Genomic DNA, 13,567 nt, shown 5'->3' on the forward strand with positions numbered 1-13,567 from the left:
ACATTGAGACTGAGATTGGGAAATATAATTACGTGGACTGCAGACTAACCTTTATTTTAATTTTTCTTTTATCACAAATTAATTTGGAAGTATATATTCTGACACAGTGCCAGAAAATGAACCAGAGGCCAGACTTTTCCGTGTGTTTGTTTCCAAAAGTGCCAAATGGCAATTAGTTTATCCATTCGAATGCAGTTTTCGTTTTACGTATGAACGTTTGTATTATTTTTCAACAGGTCCTCAAAATAGATGGGCTCGCTCCTTACCTAAAAATGAATGAATCATTTATCGTAGAATGGAGGTAATGCATTTCATTCACTGTTGTCACGCTATAATCTTACATTGATTCTCTAAATATTATCTTTCCAAATCATTTTCAAAATATTGAATACAAGTGCTGAACTTTATTTTAAAAATCAGAAGCACTCATGTGCATTGACATTTTCCGGTTTAAGTATTTTCTGGTCTATTGACTTTCACAGTAAAATCAGCCAAAGAAATTTATGGAATTGCCATAAGTAATTCAATATCGTTCTTTACAGTGCGACGCCGAAAGCTACAGAGGAAGAAAAAGAGCGATTGGACTGTTTTCCAGAAAGCGCTGATCACAAATACATAACGGAGCAGGAATGTCTAAAGCGAAGATGTCTGTGGAAATTGTCCCTCGCCCCCGGAGTTCCATACTGCTATTTACCAAAGTAAGGTTAACGTCGCTTGAACGCGAAACGTGACGTAATATACGTAACAATGTCCCAGCGTCATAATTACGCGTACGTATTTTACGTAGTGACGTTGCTACGACCACCAATATTCGCGTACATGTATTTGCACGCTTCAGTGGATTAGCTACACGCGATTTCGCTCACTTTTCTGAGATTTACAAACGTGAATTGATATTATGACAGATATACAGTCTAACGCCTCTACATTGGTAAGTATTTCAAAGTAACGTATTTCATTCATGTTTTCTTTGGTAGATTAAAAGTAAAATATTGAAAATGAACAATACTCAGCTGAGTTACTGATGTTGGTAAATGAAACTATATTAACTTTACATGAAATTTATTATTATTATTATTATTATTATTATTATTATTATTATGTCCCCATAAAGTTCATATCCTGTTCCAACTATTAGTCATTTTTTCCAGAGACAAAGTGGAATCTTCCATAACATAAGACGTCAAGTCAGCAAACTATTTTGCACAGGGAAGAATCAAGCTGTTGATCCCACAGATATATTGGGGTTTAAGAACAGTTCTTACTTCGTTAAAGACCAGGTCAAAAATTGTCGAAAGTACATTCCAACTGGCAACGGCGATTGGAGGGATGTACATCAATGTCCGCGGTACCTGTCACCGAATGACTTGGTAATATTCTTTACTGTTTAAATTTTTATAATCCATTAGTGGTTATTTTTAGTTTTTTATAATGGACACACACAAACGCACACACACACACACACACACACACACACACACACATATTTTTCTAATTAGCCTATTGAATATTGTTGAAACAGCAGTTTTATGGCACACCATTTCTGCACTTTTTTTCGTATTATTGATTTTCTTCATCTTTTTCGTTCATCATTTATTTTAGACCCAGCGTGGCCATCTTCGTCTGCCTGACAACCTCAAATTCCTGGAGGATGAGCTTTGGGGTTTCACGATCAGCGGTGAAGTCTCTAGAAATCTAGCCAAGAATGGTCGGAAATACAATCCATCTGGTAGAGGCGATGGCAGGACTCCAAACATTCGGGTATACCTGTCCCCTCTTCATCGGGCACCGGTGAAATTGGTAATTTTCTTTAATTATTATTTTTTTGTTTTGGTTCTTTGATTTACAGAAATAATTTTTTATGTAGACCCTTCTCTTAACCTTCTGCACTTGGTCCTTTCAACGCCTTTTCTTAGTCAACGTACTTTTCTTATCCAAGCCGTTATCCTTAATTTCAGATGCTCTTTGTTTTCTTTCTCATGTCATTAAAATCCCTGCGTTATTTATTTCAGGCCCAGCGCGTCAATTTTTGTCAGCCGAGCGACATCAAATTCCTGAAAGATCCCGGTGGAAATTTCCGCAAACTTGGGTCTGGGATGTTTGGAGCTGTGTATCTCGCCAAGTACAAACCTACAGATACACTTGTGGCGGTGAAAATGTTTTACAAAAACTCATCTACCGTACAGAACGTGATGGCGGAGACCAGATTCCTAAATCACCTTCAAGGCATCGACGCATGTCCGAATTTGATCGGTGTTGTTGACTTCGGGGATCATCCAACTTTGTACTGCCATCTTGCAATGGTCACCGAGTTCGTCTGCTTCGAGGAGAAGTCAGAAACATCCTACACTTTGGAAGATTTTTTGAAAACGGACGTTGCTCGTGGTGTTCCAACTGGAGCTTGGATTAATTTCAGCATAGAATTGTGTTTAGGAATCGGAGAGATCCACCAGGTTAGCTTAAAACCCTTTTCAGCAGTGTTTATTAAAATGGTTATAGTTAGTCAAGCTACACTCACTGAAAAACAGAAATGTCACCCCCTAAATCAGAGTAATCAAAGTTATAATGCCTGGTCTACTTATAATGTGACTAATGAGTATAAAACCGCTGTGTTTGGATAAATCATTACAAAAAAAGATGACCATGTAGTAGCCATATCGAGGACTGACACTTTCTTTTTCTTTCATTCCAGCGAGGAGTGGGTTTGTTTGACCTAAAGCCAGATAACATAATGGTAGTACAGGATCCCGATGGTACCCTCCACCCCCGCATCATCGACTACGGTCTGGCCATGTGTCTCAGCGACATGGACCCCATCATGAAGGGGAGCAGCTTCGAACATCTCTTGAACATCCGCGACGATTGCCCGCACGTTGCTCCAGAGCTCTTCAGATACGGCAAACCTAGGGAGGAGCTGGATGTCTTCAGTTTTGGGTTCATTCTGAGAGAGTTGGCCGAGTTTGACGGGGGGATCGGTGGACTGAAAGATTTAGCTTCTCAGTGCATGAGTGACAGTCCAAGTCGCCGGCCATCGATTATACAAGCTGTGCAGGATTTGATGGCGACCTTCAAGCATCACTATGCATGTTAATTGTGTTCATTAATGATAATTGCTGGACCTGAACTTTTGCATTTTTTAAAAGGGCAATTGAAATGACGTTCCTTTTGTGTTGAAAATAATGCAGACATTTTGGTAAAATTCACAGCATGACACATCCCGAACGTCAAGCTCCTCTGGTATGAATGTGGTACAGTGCCGCCGGAATGTCCCCTTACCAAATGGCCGTATGGTTTCCCAACCCTGCCCCATATGGTCGAACAATAGAGGCCGTATGATAATTACAGGGTAGGGGAATCCCCAAGCAATCCTTATCGGACACCCAAATTAGTCGGTTCAACGAACACGGTCTGCCCCTTCTTAATTGCCTCACTTAAGGTATCTATTATAGCTGATGCAAAGAGATTGCTATCGACACGAGCAAACAATACCGGGTTATGTATCAACTGCAACAGAAGACTCGAGTAAAGGCAAGTCGAATATTAGAACAAAACTCTGAAGAACAAATCAGGCTTAGTTTTAAAACACGTATAACAATTTTATTGGATGATAATAAGTCACGATCAACAAAAGCGTAGTTAAAATGGAAAATTTTAAATAGCTAATACATCAAATAAATATCAATGTCTCATTATCTTTATTACATGTGTTGCTAGTTTAGTAGCCTGATGCACGACCTTCTCTCTCAATTACCGCTGAAATCACCTTCTTTAGGTGATTAATATATTTATTACACTTTTCTGCGTTAATATTTTCCCATGCCTCTGTAATGCCGTCAGCAAGTTGTTCTCTCGTGGTAGGCTTAACACGCGTACGCAGGTGATGTTTGATTTCAGCCCATACGTTTTCAGTGGGGTTATTTGGAAAATCTGAGTGTCGATTTATACCGTTCACTTGGCAGGTGACACGATGGCACAGAAATCAGTGACATAAACATGTCATATTATACAAAATACTTCTTGGCCATTTAGGAAGTCCAGATACACAAACAATCCTGTTGACACGTGTCAGTTGATTTAGAATTATGTGCAATTGATTAGTTTGGATTGAAGAGCGTCATCGCAATGTTAACATTAATTTTAGACGACGCGTGTCACACAGTAGTGATTATGTAATAGTCAGGGCTTAATCACTGTGTTAACCCAGCATGAATAAAGCTTACCTGAACTGATTGTGAATTAATGTGAGATGACACGTGCCAACCAGTGAAGTAAGCCCGAGAGATTGTAATCCAGCTTTTTAAATTAATTTCTTTTGATGCTTTTAAGTATGAAGAAGACTCTTGGTTAAGTTTGGGCTTTAGATCGTAAAGATGAACTATTCCTATCGTTTTGAATTACGTATCAAACAATGATAGAGAAACAGTTGCCTTCTGACAGCATTATAGATATTCCTAGTTTTCCAAATACATTCGAACTGCATTTGAGAGCTAAAACAGACGAAAGTGCACTTATCATTCAAGGCGAATTCAAGCGCATTCTGAGTATTCCAACGGTACTCTTACAATAATTAAGGTCAATTTAAACTTTAGGCTAATTTTAAAAGCAAGTAATTTGAAAGCATGCGGGCATCATTAAGTAATTCATGCACACCTGGACTGGACCCCTGTGCGACACCCTTACCGTTGAGGTCTACGTGTACAACTTTACCGCTACCGGTCACGTACACAGTTCCTACTTTGTGTCCTACAGAATCAAGGAATCAGTCTTTCGGCCGGCCACCCGTCGCCTTGTCAAATAAAGAAATATTCGAAATTCGACAACGGGCCAGTTCCCCAGGCAACTTTTGCGTTCAGTTGATGGGAAGGTTGTTTACGATTGATGAACGAATACGAAAGGACAGAAATGTTACGGGTGTAGATGGGAGAGATCCTATATGCAAATATAGACTGAACTATATTAAAGATATGGCTAACAAAATGTTTATCACTGAAACAACTGACAAGTCTTTTTGGAAGAAAATGCATTTCGTCTATGAACAAAGCTAATAGAAATAGAAGGACATACTATAAAAATAAATTTCAATCTTGTTAATGATATGTATATAGCAACGACAGTTTGAAGCCTAATAAATATTACATGTACAAGTACGAGTAGTGTTTTACATAGAGTTTAATAAATTCATAAATTCATTTTTTAAACTCTATGTAAATTCAATCAATTCATAGCTACAATGTACACGAAAATTGCTGTCATCACCGAATATTTTTGGTAAAGCGACTTTTAAAAATCACTGTTGGCAAGTTCTTATACTTAAAATCTCCGTATCAGAGTAGAGTGATCAAAGAAGAGTGAAGCCACCGCGCATTAAAGGTCAATTAACGCTTGGACGAACACTTAATTGCGACCACGCTCACCTTCGATCTTTATCTCAGCGAGCTAGGGTTAGGCTCTTTTGTTAGCAGAAATTTTGTCACGATAATTGCCCGACGGGCAGGGTATGGAACTATTGTTAACAGAAACCAAACAGCGTATGGATGACAATGTTATTTCCATAGTTACCGAGCCAGGCCGTCCGTACAACCCGCAGCGACCCGGAGGGTAAGTAAGGGGACATTCCGGCGGCACTGTATGTGGGTACCGGACCAATACCACATACCGGCACAGTGAGCGGCACCCCTTGTCTCAGAGGGTGTGAGCTGCTCATTACTTGTAGTGCATAGCTAATGTAACTGGTAGGAATTCAGGGTACAGGGAGATGAAGGGGAGACAGTTTCAGCTCCCTGTTTTTCCGCTCTGTGTGTGTAAGCTGCTGGTAGTGTTTTTATTGCACGCACATTTCATTAAAAAAGCCAATTCAGCTGATCTCAGAACAATAGTACAAAGTATAGAAAGTATGTGCTTCGTGTCATTACTATTATGAAGCACGCATATTTTGTATAGATATATTCAATTGATGCAAAAAAAAAAAAAAAGAAAAAAAAAGAAATATGTATTGATTTTAATGAAGCCCCGTGCTGTACGGTATTGACTGGATGCTCTTTGTTGCCTTAAACATTGGTTTTTGAAATAAATAATTTTACTAATCAAAGTGTCAAAGAGTCGTTTCTCGTTATCTGTTTAAAACTTGAGTCTTTTAACAATACTAGAATTTTTCCTTGTTTAAAATCGTTTTGAAAAGTAACTCATGATCCTTAGTTGTTGGTAAAAATTGTGAAAAGAGGGCCATGCGTTAGTGTGAGTGTGTATCAAAGTCTTTCAACATTTATTCGCAGAAGAAACAACCATTCGAGTTATAAAATCACACTGCCTAATAATAAATTTCACTTTGTCTTGTTTTCCCCATTTTCTCTCAGAGATACCGTTGGTTACACACTGAAATCGGTCACCGATACTGCTAATGGGAAGGTCGTTTCTCTACAGTGGCTGGGGCAGGTGAAAATGTTCGACAATCCTGTGAGCGAACTAAACCTCACAATAGAAGAATTGAATGACCACACTCTACACTTCAAGGTACAGGTGTTTTTCCCCATATTTTGTGTCAAACGATATTTCTGTGGTTGTCGACTATTTTGCTTTAAGCTTTGGCAGACATTGTGTAAACTTTTGAAACCCGCAAATCCGATATACAATATCTTCTTATATATCATTTTCTCCCCTTGTTTCAGTTCCATGACCCTAACAACGAAAGATACGAAGTTCCTGTTCCTTTAGAAAACGTCGAAGGGGGAAATTCGAGCACTCGTCTCTACGAATACGAAACTAAGAACGATACCAATGGTATTTTCTACTTACGTGTTTGGAGGAAAAGTACAAATATAACGCTGTATGTAAATTTCATAGAAATTATTATTTGTTTTCATTTTGTCATGCATTTCACACTTAAACATAACCTCAAAGTCTGAAGATATTTTTGATCTGTCAACCCATGATTTTTATGGCCGTCATTGACGTGACTTGTCAGCAGTAAATCTTACGTCGTAATATTTTCGTCACTCTGAGGTATATACCTATGGCTTCTTTTAAACTTACATTTTAAAATTTACAGGTCTTGCAAACCAAACTCTGATGAACGTTCCACTTTATGTATTTGTAAAGCACAGTTCTCCAATTTGTTCTAGATGGGACTCGCGCATCGGCGGTTTCGTGTTTGAAGACCGTTACATACAGATAAGCACTCGTTTACCCAGTCAGAACGTGTATGGGTTCGGAGAAAATAAGCACCACAGTTTTCGGCACGATATGAACTTCAACACCTGGCCCATGTTTTCGAGAGATCAACCGCCTCCTTTTGGAGTAAGTTATATTCTAATACTGCTTTTATTTTATTGTATTTTATTTTTATTTTATTTTATTTTATGCATTTGTAGTCATGGATGTTGGTATTAATGCATCAATGAGGAATTAAAGATTATGACTTGAGGTTAAATGAGAGCGGAAACATTTACGATATTTCTACCGGAACCATTCTAGGAGCGAGGGAATCTGTACGGCGTCCATCCGTTTTACACGTGCTTGGAGGATAACAACGGAAACATGCACGGCGTCTTTCTGTTAAACAGCAATGCCATGGGTGAGTGTTGAGTATTATTTGAGTTTTATTAAATGATTTTTAAAAAATAGATTTAAAGTCTGGTATTCAGTAAGATTAGCATTGCTAATCTTATTGGTAATAATTAAGGTTTAAACTAATGTAAATACACAGCCACGACATCTACGTACTAAATATCTGAAAGAACGAAATTTTGGTTATTCAACATATGAATAAAACAAAAGACCAACATTTCAATTTATAACTGAAACTGAAATATAACGCCTTTGTTTTCCGTCCAGAATACAAGTTTCTACCAGCTCCTGGCTTGACGTACAGAACGATAGGGGGCGTTCTGGACTTCTACATGTTTCTTGGACCTGAACCAGAAGATGTTGTCAAACAATATGAAGGAGTATGTGCATGAGTATTTCGTAGATAAAAGTCTTATTTCTATACAGTTTCACCAACATTTAAATGAACTGAGAAGTGGTCTCATTGTCACTATTCTAGCTATTTGTACGTTAATTAAGACGAATCACTTTTGTTTGTATGACACTTTTTTACCAGTTGTCATATCAACAAATCAGCCATCTTCAAACACCAAAATACCTCTCATTATTCTTCCAGTTGATAGGTAAGCCCCACCTGCCACCATATTGGTCCTTGGGCTTCCAGTTGTGTCGCTATGGTTACAACTCGTTGAGGGAGTTGAAGGCGGCAGTGGATAGGACAGTAAATGCGTCCATTCCACATGTAAGCAACTATAGTAAAATCAAAATTTAGAGCTGTTTTTTTTCTTAATATAAATGATTAGAAATAAAATTAAACCAATGCAACAGAAAATTAATTACAATACATCAGTTCCGTTCGTTTGTCTCTTGTTAAAGTGTGTTATACCGATAAATACAATCAGGTTTTTCACCGACGCGTGCTATGATCTACATCTGAACATTAAAACCCTCCCCCCGTAATGTTTTGTTAAATGGTTTAAGAATTGCAAGTTAAGATTCTCTGTCACACGTTCACACAAATAATTTACCATTATTCTCAAAATTTCATTGGTTTTATTTCCAAACAGGACATCCAGTACGCTGATATTGACCACATGGACGGTCAGATGGACTTCACAGTAGACCAGGTCAATTTCAAAGGTCTGGAAGATTACATCCGGGACCTACAGAGCCAAGGAATGCGTTTCATCATTATTTTGGTACGTTGATGCTGTACGTAACAACGATAAGATTGTTGTATTTGCCGAGTATTAACCAACAACAGTCGTGTAATGAAAGGCTACAAGGTCATTCCTAATGATAGTATCTTCAAGTAGACACATATTCCAAAAACAGTCGGAAGGATATTTTTTTCCGGAAAAAAGTAGAATTTAAAACTTTTCGTTCTACATGTATTTTTCAGGACCCCGCCTTAATCACCAATGTATCTGGTTACAGACCATACGATATGGGCCTTGAAAGAGACATATTCATAAAATGGCCTCAAAACTATTCCACCCACCACCTGAAAGTTGTCAACAACGAGAACAATACGAACATGCTGGGTTACGTGAGTACTATAGTGAACTTCTAGCTGGTACTTTTAAACTAGACCGCTTTGATAATGTCTACATTTGTTTTAAGGCAGCTTGCATAATTTCTAGTACATATTTTGGAAATATCTGCACCTTTCAGAGTCACCTGCACTATACAGAGATAGGTAGTTTATTAAACTGTGTAAATGCATTTTAAATGAAGTTGAAATAGGTGTCATCTGATTACACATTTCCCAGTATACTTGCATATCCCCTTGGATATTTACTTAGTATGTCTTTGTGGCATTTTGACCCATGGTATTTTAGCCGCAGATTCAAAATGGCGCTCTTTTGTACCACTTTAGGTGTGGCCCCAGGGTAAAGTTGTATTCCCCGACTTCTTGAATCCAAACTCCAGCACATACTGGCAGGAACTGATCGTGAACCACCATAAGAATGTTTCGTTTGATGGACTGTGGATTGTAAGTCATAGATCTATGCGATGTAACACCGTAGGGTGCTTCCCTCTATCTTTATGTTAAAAACTTCTGTGTATCATTTTATTAACTTGACAACAATTTACAAAACTAGCTGGAGTCGTTCCGAGAAAATAGTTTCTTTAACAAGAAATACATGAAAAGTGTTTTCTGTATGGCAACTACGTGCATACGTTTATACGTGCAATAAAAATGATTAATTAGATGTGCCAATTTTTTCCTTTAAAAACAAAAGACTTTTATCGCAATGTCATTTCTTTACATTTTCATCATCTGTGTATTATCTTCACAGAAAACAGAAAAGGGTATATGTCCATCTCTTACCATAAAATAAAACCATTTTGTTTTAGTCTATGTATCATATTTCATATATTCATCAAACAGGATATGAATGAGCCGGCAAATTTTGGAACAAACGAAGAACGCCCTTTTAACTGGCCAAAGGATGTTAAGCCGTACTGGAGCCTGCACTGCCCCGAGAACGAGTGGGACGATCCTCCGTACAAACCACGTACGTACCTATGTAGTATTCCCAAACCTTCAGCAGTAACCATAGCATTAAAGAGTCAGTGAAGGTCCCTTACGAGGAGGAAAAGGGACGAGTTGACCGAAGGAGAATAAAAGCGTTTTTTTTATGTGTGTGTATTTTTGATTTTATACTGACTCCACTTTATTATTATTATTATTATTATTATTATTATTATTATTATTGATAAAAATATTATTATTATTATTATTATTATTATTATTATTATAAAAGGAGCCGTTTACGGACCACGGTTGTCAGACAAGACACTGTGTATGATCGGGGTTCAGCAGAGTGCCGACAGGGAGTACCGCCATTATGACGTCCACAGTTTGTACGGCTGGAGCCAGACAGAACCAACTCTTCTGTAAGTGGGACGTGCCTGCATTGATACCAGTCTCACTTTGGAGACTTTTGTGAAGCATTTTCTTTTATGAGAAGGAAATCGCTGTGATGTTATATTGAATTTTAATCGTTTAAAATTTGTATTGAGCAATTGTTCTTAAAAGACCAATGGCACAATTCTACAGATCTCCGAAGCGTTCTGATAATGTTTATTTATTTAAAAGAGGTGCTGAGCAGGCGACGGGTGAGCGTAGTATCGTGATCTCGCGGTCCACGTACCCCAGTAGTGGGAAGTATGCCGGGCACTGGTTAGGGGACAACGCCAGCCAGTGGTCTAACCTCTACCAATCCATTATTGGTACGGAAGTCCTGGTGTTATCAGCCAACGTGGCACTACGCCATTTTACGAAATCCAGTCTTATTTATGTTTAAGGTTCAGTGAATACGTAACAGGCGTAATTTAAATAAGGGCCAGATGTCGTGAGATGCCCTTTTTTTGCCCATGCCATCTATGATTGTAATTAAAGACAATTTTTAGTTAATTTTGTGTTTAACTTTTGCAGTACATATATTTAGATTGAATTGTGTGTCTTTCTCCCCCCAGGTATGCTGGAATTTAATCTCTTTGGTATACCTTATGTAAGTGCATCAGAAAACATTCATATGCTTTTGATAGTATGTTCTTTGACCATATTGTTTTTGAATGAGACAGTACATATTTTATTTACAGGTTAACTCCTTATTGAAATATAAATTTGTTTGTGTCTCCGTTTACAGGCCTTAACTGTAATATAAAGTTTTTAGAAGAAGCTTTGTTTTAAGTTTAATACTTCGTTGAATAGATTGTAAAAACACAATGTTATGAACTATTTTTATTAGTAGAATATTCTGTAATATATACCAGATTGGAGCAGACATTTGCGGCTACTTTGATGATACAACTCCGGAACTTTGCCAACGGTGGATGCAGCTTGGAGCGTTCTACCCATTTTCGAGGAACCACAACGGATATGGATATAGGGTATATACCCCTGTGGGGGGTCGAGTAACCGTCAGAACTGTGTTGGGCCCTTCCAAGAGTGGGTTGAGGTGTTGCCAGGGAGGGGTGGGGCGTTGTCAAGGAGAGGTGGGGTGTTGCCAGATCGCGAATTTACAATTCAAACAGGATACCCTAGGCCCTCAAAAGATCGGTACCGAAGGATAAGCTTCCTCTGGCTTGGCCGTACAGATATTACCTTGATTGTTTGGAACAACTTGGGATTTTGAAAGCATTCTTGTTTTTAACTCACAAAACTGAATGTAAACTATTCTTTTGGGTTACAGATCGAATGGAGCATTCCAGTGTAAACGATGTTCATCTATATTTTAATTCAGGTGTATGTCCATTAGTGTTTTTCTCAGAATCGGCTAAGACCAAGCTTTTGTTTGTTTGGTTGTTTTTTAATCTGTGCGATGTGCGCTTTAACGTGGATGCTTGTTGACTTTTACAGCCTCAAGACCCTGCAGTATTTGGTCCGGTGGTGGCAGAATCTTCACGACGGGCACTAGAGATACGGTACACCCTCCTCCCTTACCTATATACCCTCTTCTACAAGGCTCACACGGAAGGAGGGACGGTTATACGACCTCTTCTTCATGAGTAAGTGCCCTGTTGTACAAATTGAACAAGTTATCATAAAATAAAAGGGAAAAGTTCATCATTGATGTATAGACCTATGAATTGGATTTTTATACCAAGGCGTTAATGGCAGAATTATATCTTTGTCTAATATCGCGACATAATGAAGTAAGCTGTGGTGTCTGGTTTTATGATAGTGTCATTGTGTTAGGTGTGAAGGTATCACAATCAATAACAATCAGGTGGCTGGTCTCCCTTATTGGCACATCTTTTGTCATGTGGTAACGAGATAATAGCGGGATGTGGGTACTAGAGTAACAAATGCATTGCCATTTATTTAATAATGATGGCAATTACGAAAATAATGATTAAAGCCTTTTATCGCACGTTAGAGAGAAACTTCAATGCGCTTTATATTATCATTCAAAGTATTAAAACAATAAAAGGAACACAATAAAATAACAAAACCATTAAACAGTTTTAAGTAACAGTAAATAATGAAGTACTATTCTTGAGCACTGAGACTTTGAAATCTTCGGTAAAAATGATTTCTCGTTACGGTTTTAAAAAGATTCTTAATTCTATTTTCATTCCACAGGTTTCCCAGGGATCCTAAGACGTGGTCTGTTGACCGCCAGTTTCTGTGGGGACCAGCTCTCTTGATATCACCTGTGTTAGAGCAGGTATCCGGGATTTTGTTTTTGACTTCTGCTTAGAGACAGAAGGACTACGAATCCGAAAAAGATAAGAAAAAACAGACAATACTGTATTACACTTATAGAGAATACCATCTCCAATATTTCTAACATAAATGAATAAATAAATTGACTTAGTGAATATATTGTTAAATGAATAGCATAAGATAAAATCGCGTTTGTAAATCTATTCAATGACAAGAATTAATGGAAATCCAATACATATTTTGTTGTTTGTTACAGGGTAAGGTGGCGGTCGATGCCTATTTTCCGGAAGCTCGATGGTTTGATTACTACACGGTAAGTTGAACTGGAAGTTAGGCTACTCTGTTGGTTTCTAATGACAAACGTAAACGTACTAACGTGAGTTTTGCTCCTTCTTGGCTGCTTTCTCCAACTACATAAAAAGTAATGACTCCGTCAATTTGTTCCTATCAGTAAAAAAAGTGTGATCGGAATTTACTCTATAGCATAAAGATGAATACATGGGATTTTGACATAAGCATCAAATTAATCAAATGGCTTTTTGAGTAGAATCACCATGCATGTTCAGAACGGCACGTATATGGATAAAAACTTTTTGTTTACCGTCAAACAGGGCACTGAGATCAAGGGGTCTGGGCAGACGCATACTTTGGACGCCCCTATGGACTACATTCCTCTTCATGTCCGAGGCGGCTACATTATCCCGACACAGGCACCTGCCAATAACACGCATTTCAGGTAAAAACCAACTCTGCGTTTCCTGAACAGTAATTGGTTCATGACACAAGGAGAGACCTTTTTAGTGTCTTTTAAACGATTTCTTGAGTCAACGCGGCCCAGCTTTT

General features: G+C 38.2%; 2 protein-coding genes across 2 annotated transcripts in view; both read left to right on the forward strand.

Moving 5' to 3' along the window:
* The window catches only part of LOC106181238 (sucrase-isomaltase, intestinal), a 29,036-nt gene that overhangs the window by 13,312 nt on the left and 2,157 nt on the right, over window positions 1-13,567 (forward strand). Inside the window, exons 22-41 of the mRNA XM_086999895.1 lie at window positions 237-301; window positions 543-698; window positions 6,354-6,510; window positions 6,666-6,823; window positions 7,119-7,293; window positions 7,471-7,570; window positions 7,831-7,943; window positions 8,159-8,284; window positions 8,610-8,741; window positions 8,945-9,091; window positions 9,422-9,538; window positions 9,938-10,064; window positions 10,314-10,446; window positions 10,649-10,782; window positions 11,029-11,063; window positions 11,329-11,445; window positions 11,915-12,063; window positions 12,641-12,725; window positions 12,981-13,037; window positions 13,336-13,460. Coding sequence (XP_086856021.1) covers window positions 237-301; window positions 543-698; window positions 6,354-6,510; window positions 6,666-6,823; window positions 7,119-7,293; window positions 7,471-7,570; window positions 7,831-7,943; window positions 8,159-8,284; window positions 8,610-8,741; window positions 8,945-9,091; window positions 9,422-9,538; window positions 9,938-10,064; window positions 10,314-10,446; window positions 10,649-10,782; window positions 11,029-11,063; window positions 11,329-11,445; window positions 11,915-12,063; window positions 12,641-12,725; window positions 12,981-13,037; window positions 13,336-13,460 — 2,408 coding nt within the window. The remainder of the gene's footprint in view (window positions 1-236; window positions 302-542; window positions 699-6,353; window positions 6,511-6,665; window positions 6,824-7,118; window positions 7,294-7,470; window positions 7,571-7,830; window positions 7,944-8,158; window positions 8,285-8,609; window positions 8,742-8,944; window positions 9,092-9,421; window positions 9,539-9,937; window positions 10,065-10,313; window positions 10,447-10,648; window positions 10,783-11,028; window positions 11,064-11,328; window positions 11,446-11,914; window positions 12,064-12,640; window positions 12,726-12,980; window positions 13,038-13,335; window positions 13,461-13,567) is intronic.
* Window positions 709-3,245, forward strand: LOC147763829 (dual specificity testis-specific protein kinase 2-like). Its single transcript, XM_086999894.1, has 5 exons — window positions 709-931; window positions 1,152-1,370; window positions 1,603-1,800; window positions 2,013-2,453; window positions 2,693-3,245. The coding sequence occupies exons 1-5, from the start codon at window positions 899-901 to the stop codon at window positions 3,089-3,091; spliced, it is 1,290 nt and encodes a 429-aa protein (XP_086856020.1). The 5' UTR covers window positions 709-898; the 3' UTR covers window positions 3,092-3,245.

The sequence above is a fragment of the Lingula anatina genome, chromosome 1 (assembly GCF_051362555.1).
Source record: "Lingula anatina isolate TDL-2025a chromosome 1, LinAna3.0, whole genome shotgun sequence".
NCBI classification, from domain to species: domain Eukaryota; kingdom Metazoa; phylum Brachiopoda; class Lingulata; order Lingulida; family Lingulidae; genus Lingula; species Lingula anatina.

What these genes read in the sequence shown, in the direction of transcription:
- LOC147763829 (XM_086999894.1), top strand. Translation starts at nt 899, where the DNA reads ATGACAGATATACAGTCTAACGCCTCTACATTG. An exon ending in AGTCTAACGCCTCTACATTG is followed by an intron (nt 932 to 1,151) that starts GTAAGTATTTCA and finishes CATTTTTTCCAG; the next exon opens with AGACAAAGTGGAATCTTCCA. An exon ending in GAATCGGAGAGATCCACCAG is followed by an intron (nt 2,454 to 2,692) that starts GTTAGCTTAAAA and finishes CTTTCATTCCAG; the next exon opens with CGAGGAGTGGGTTTGTTTGA.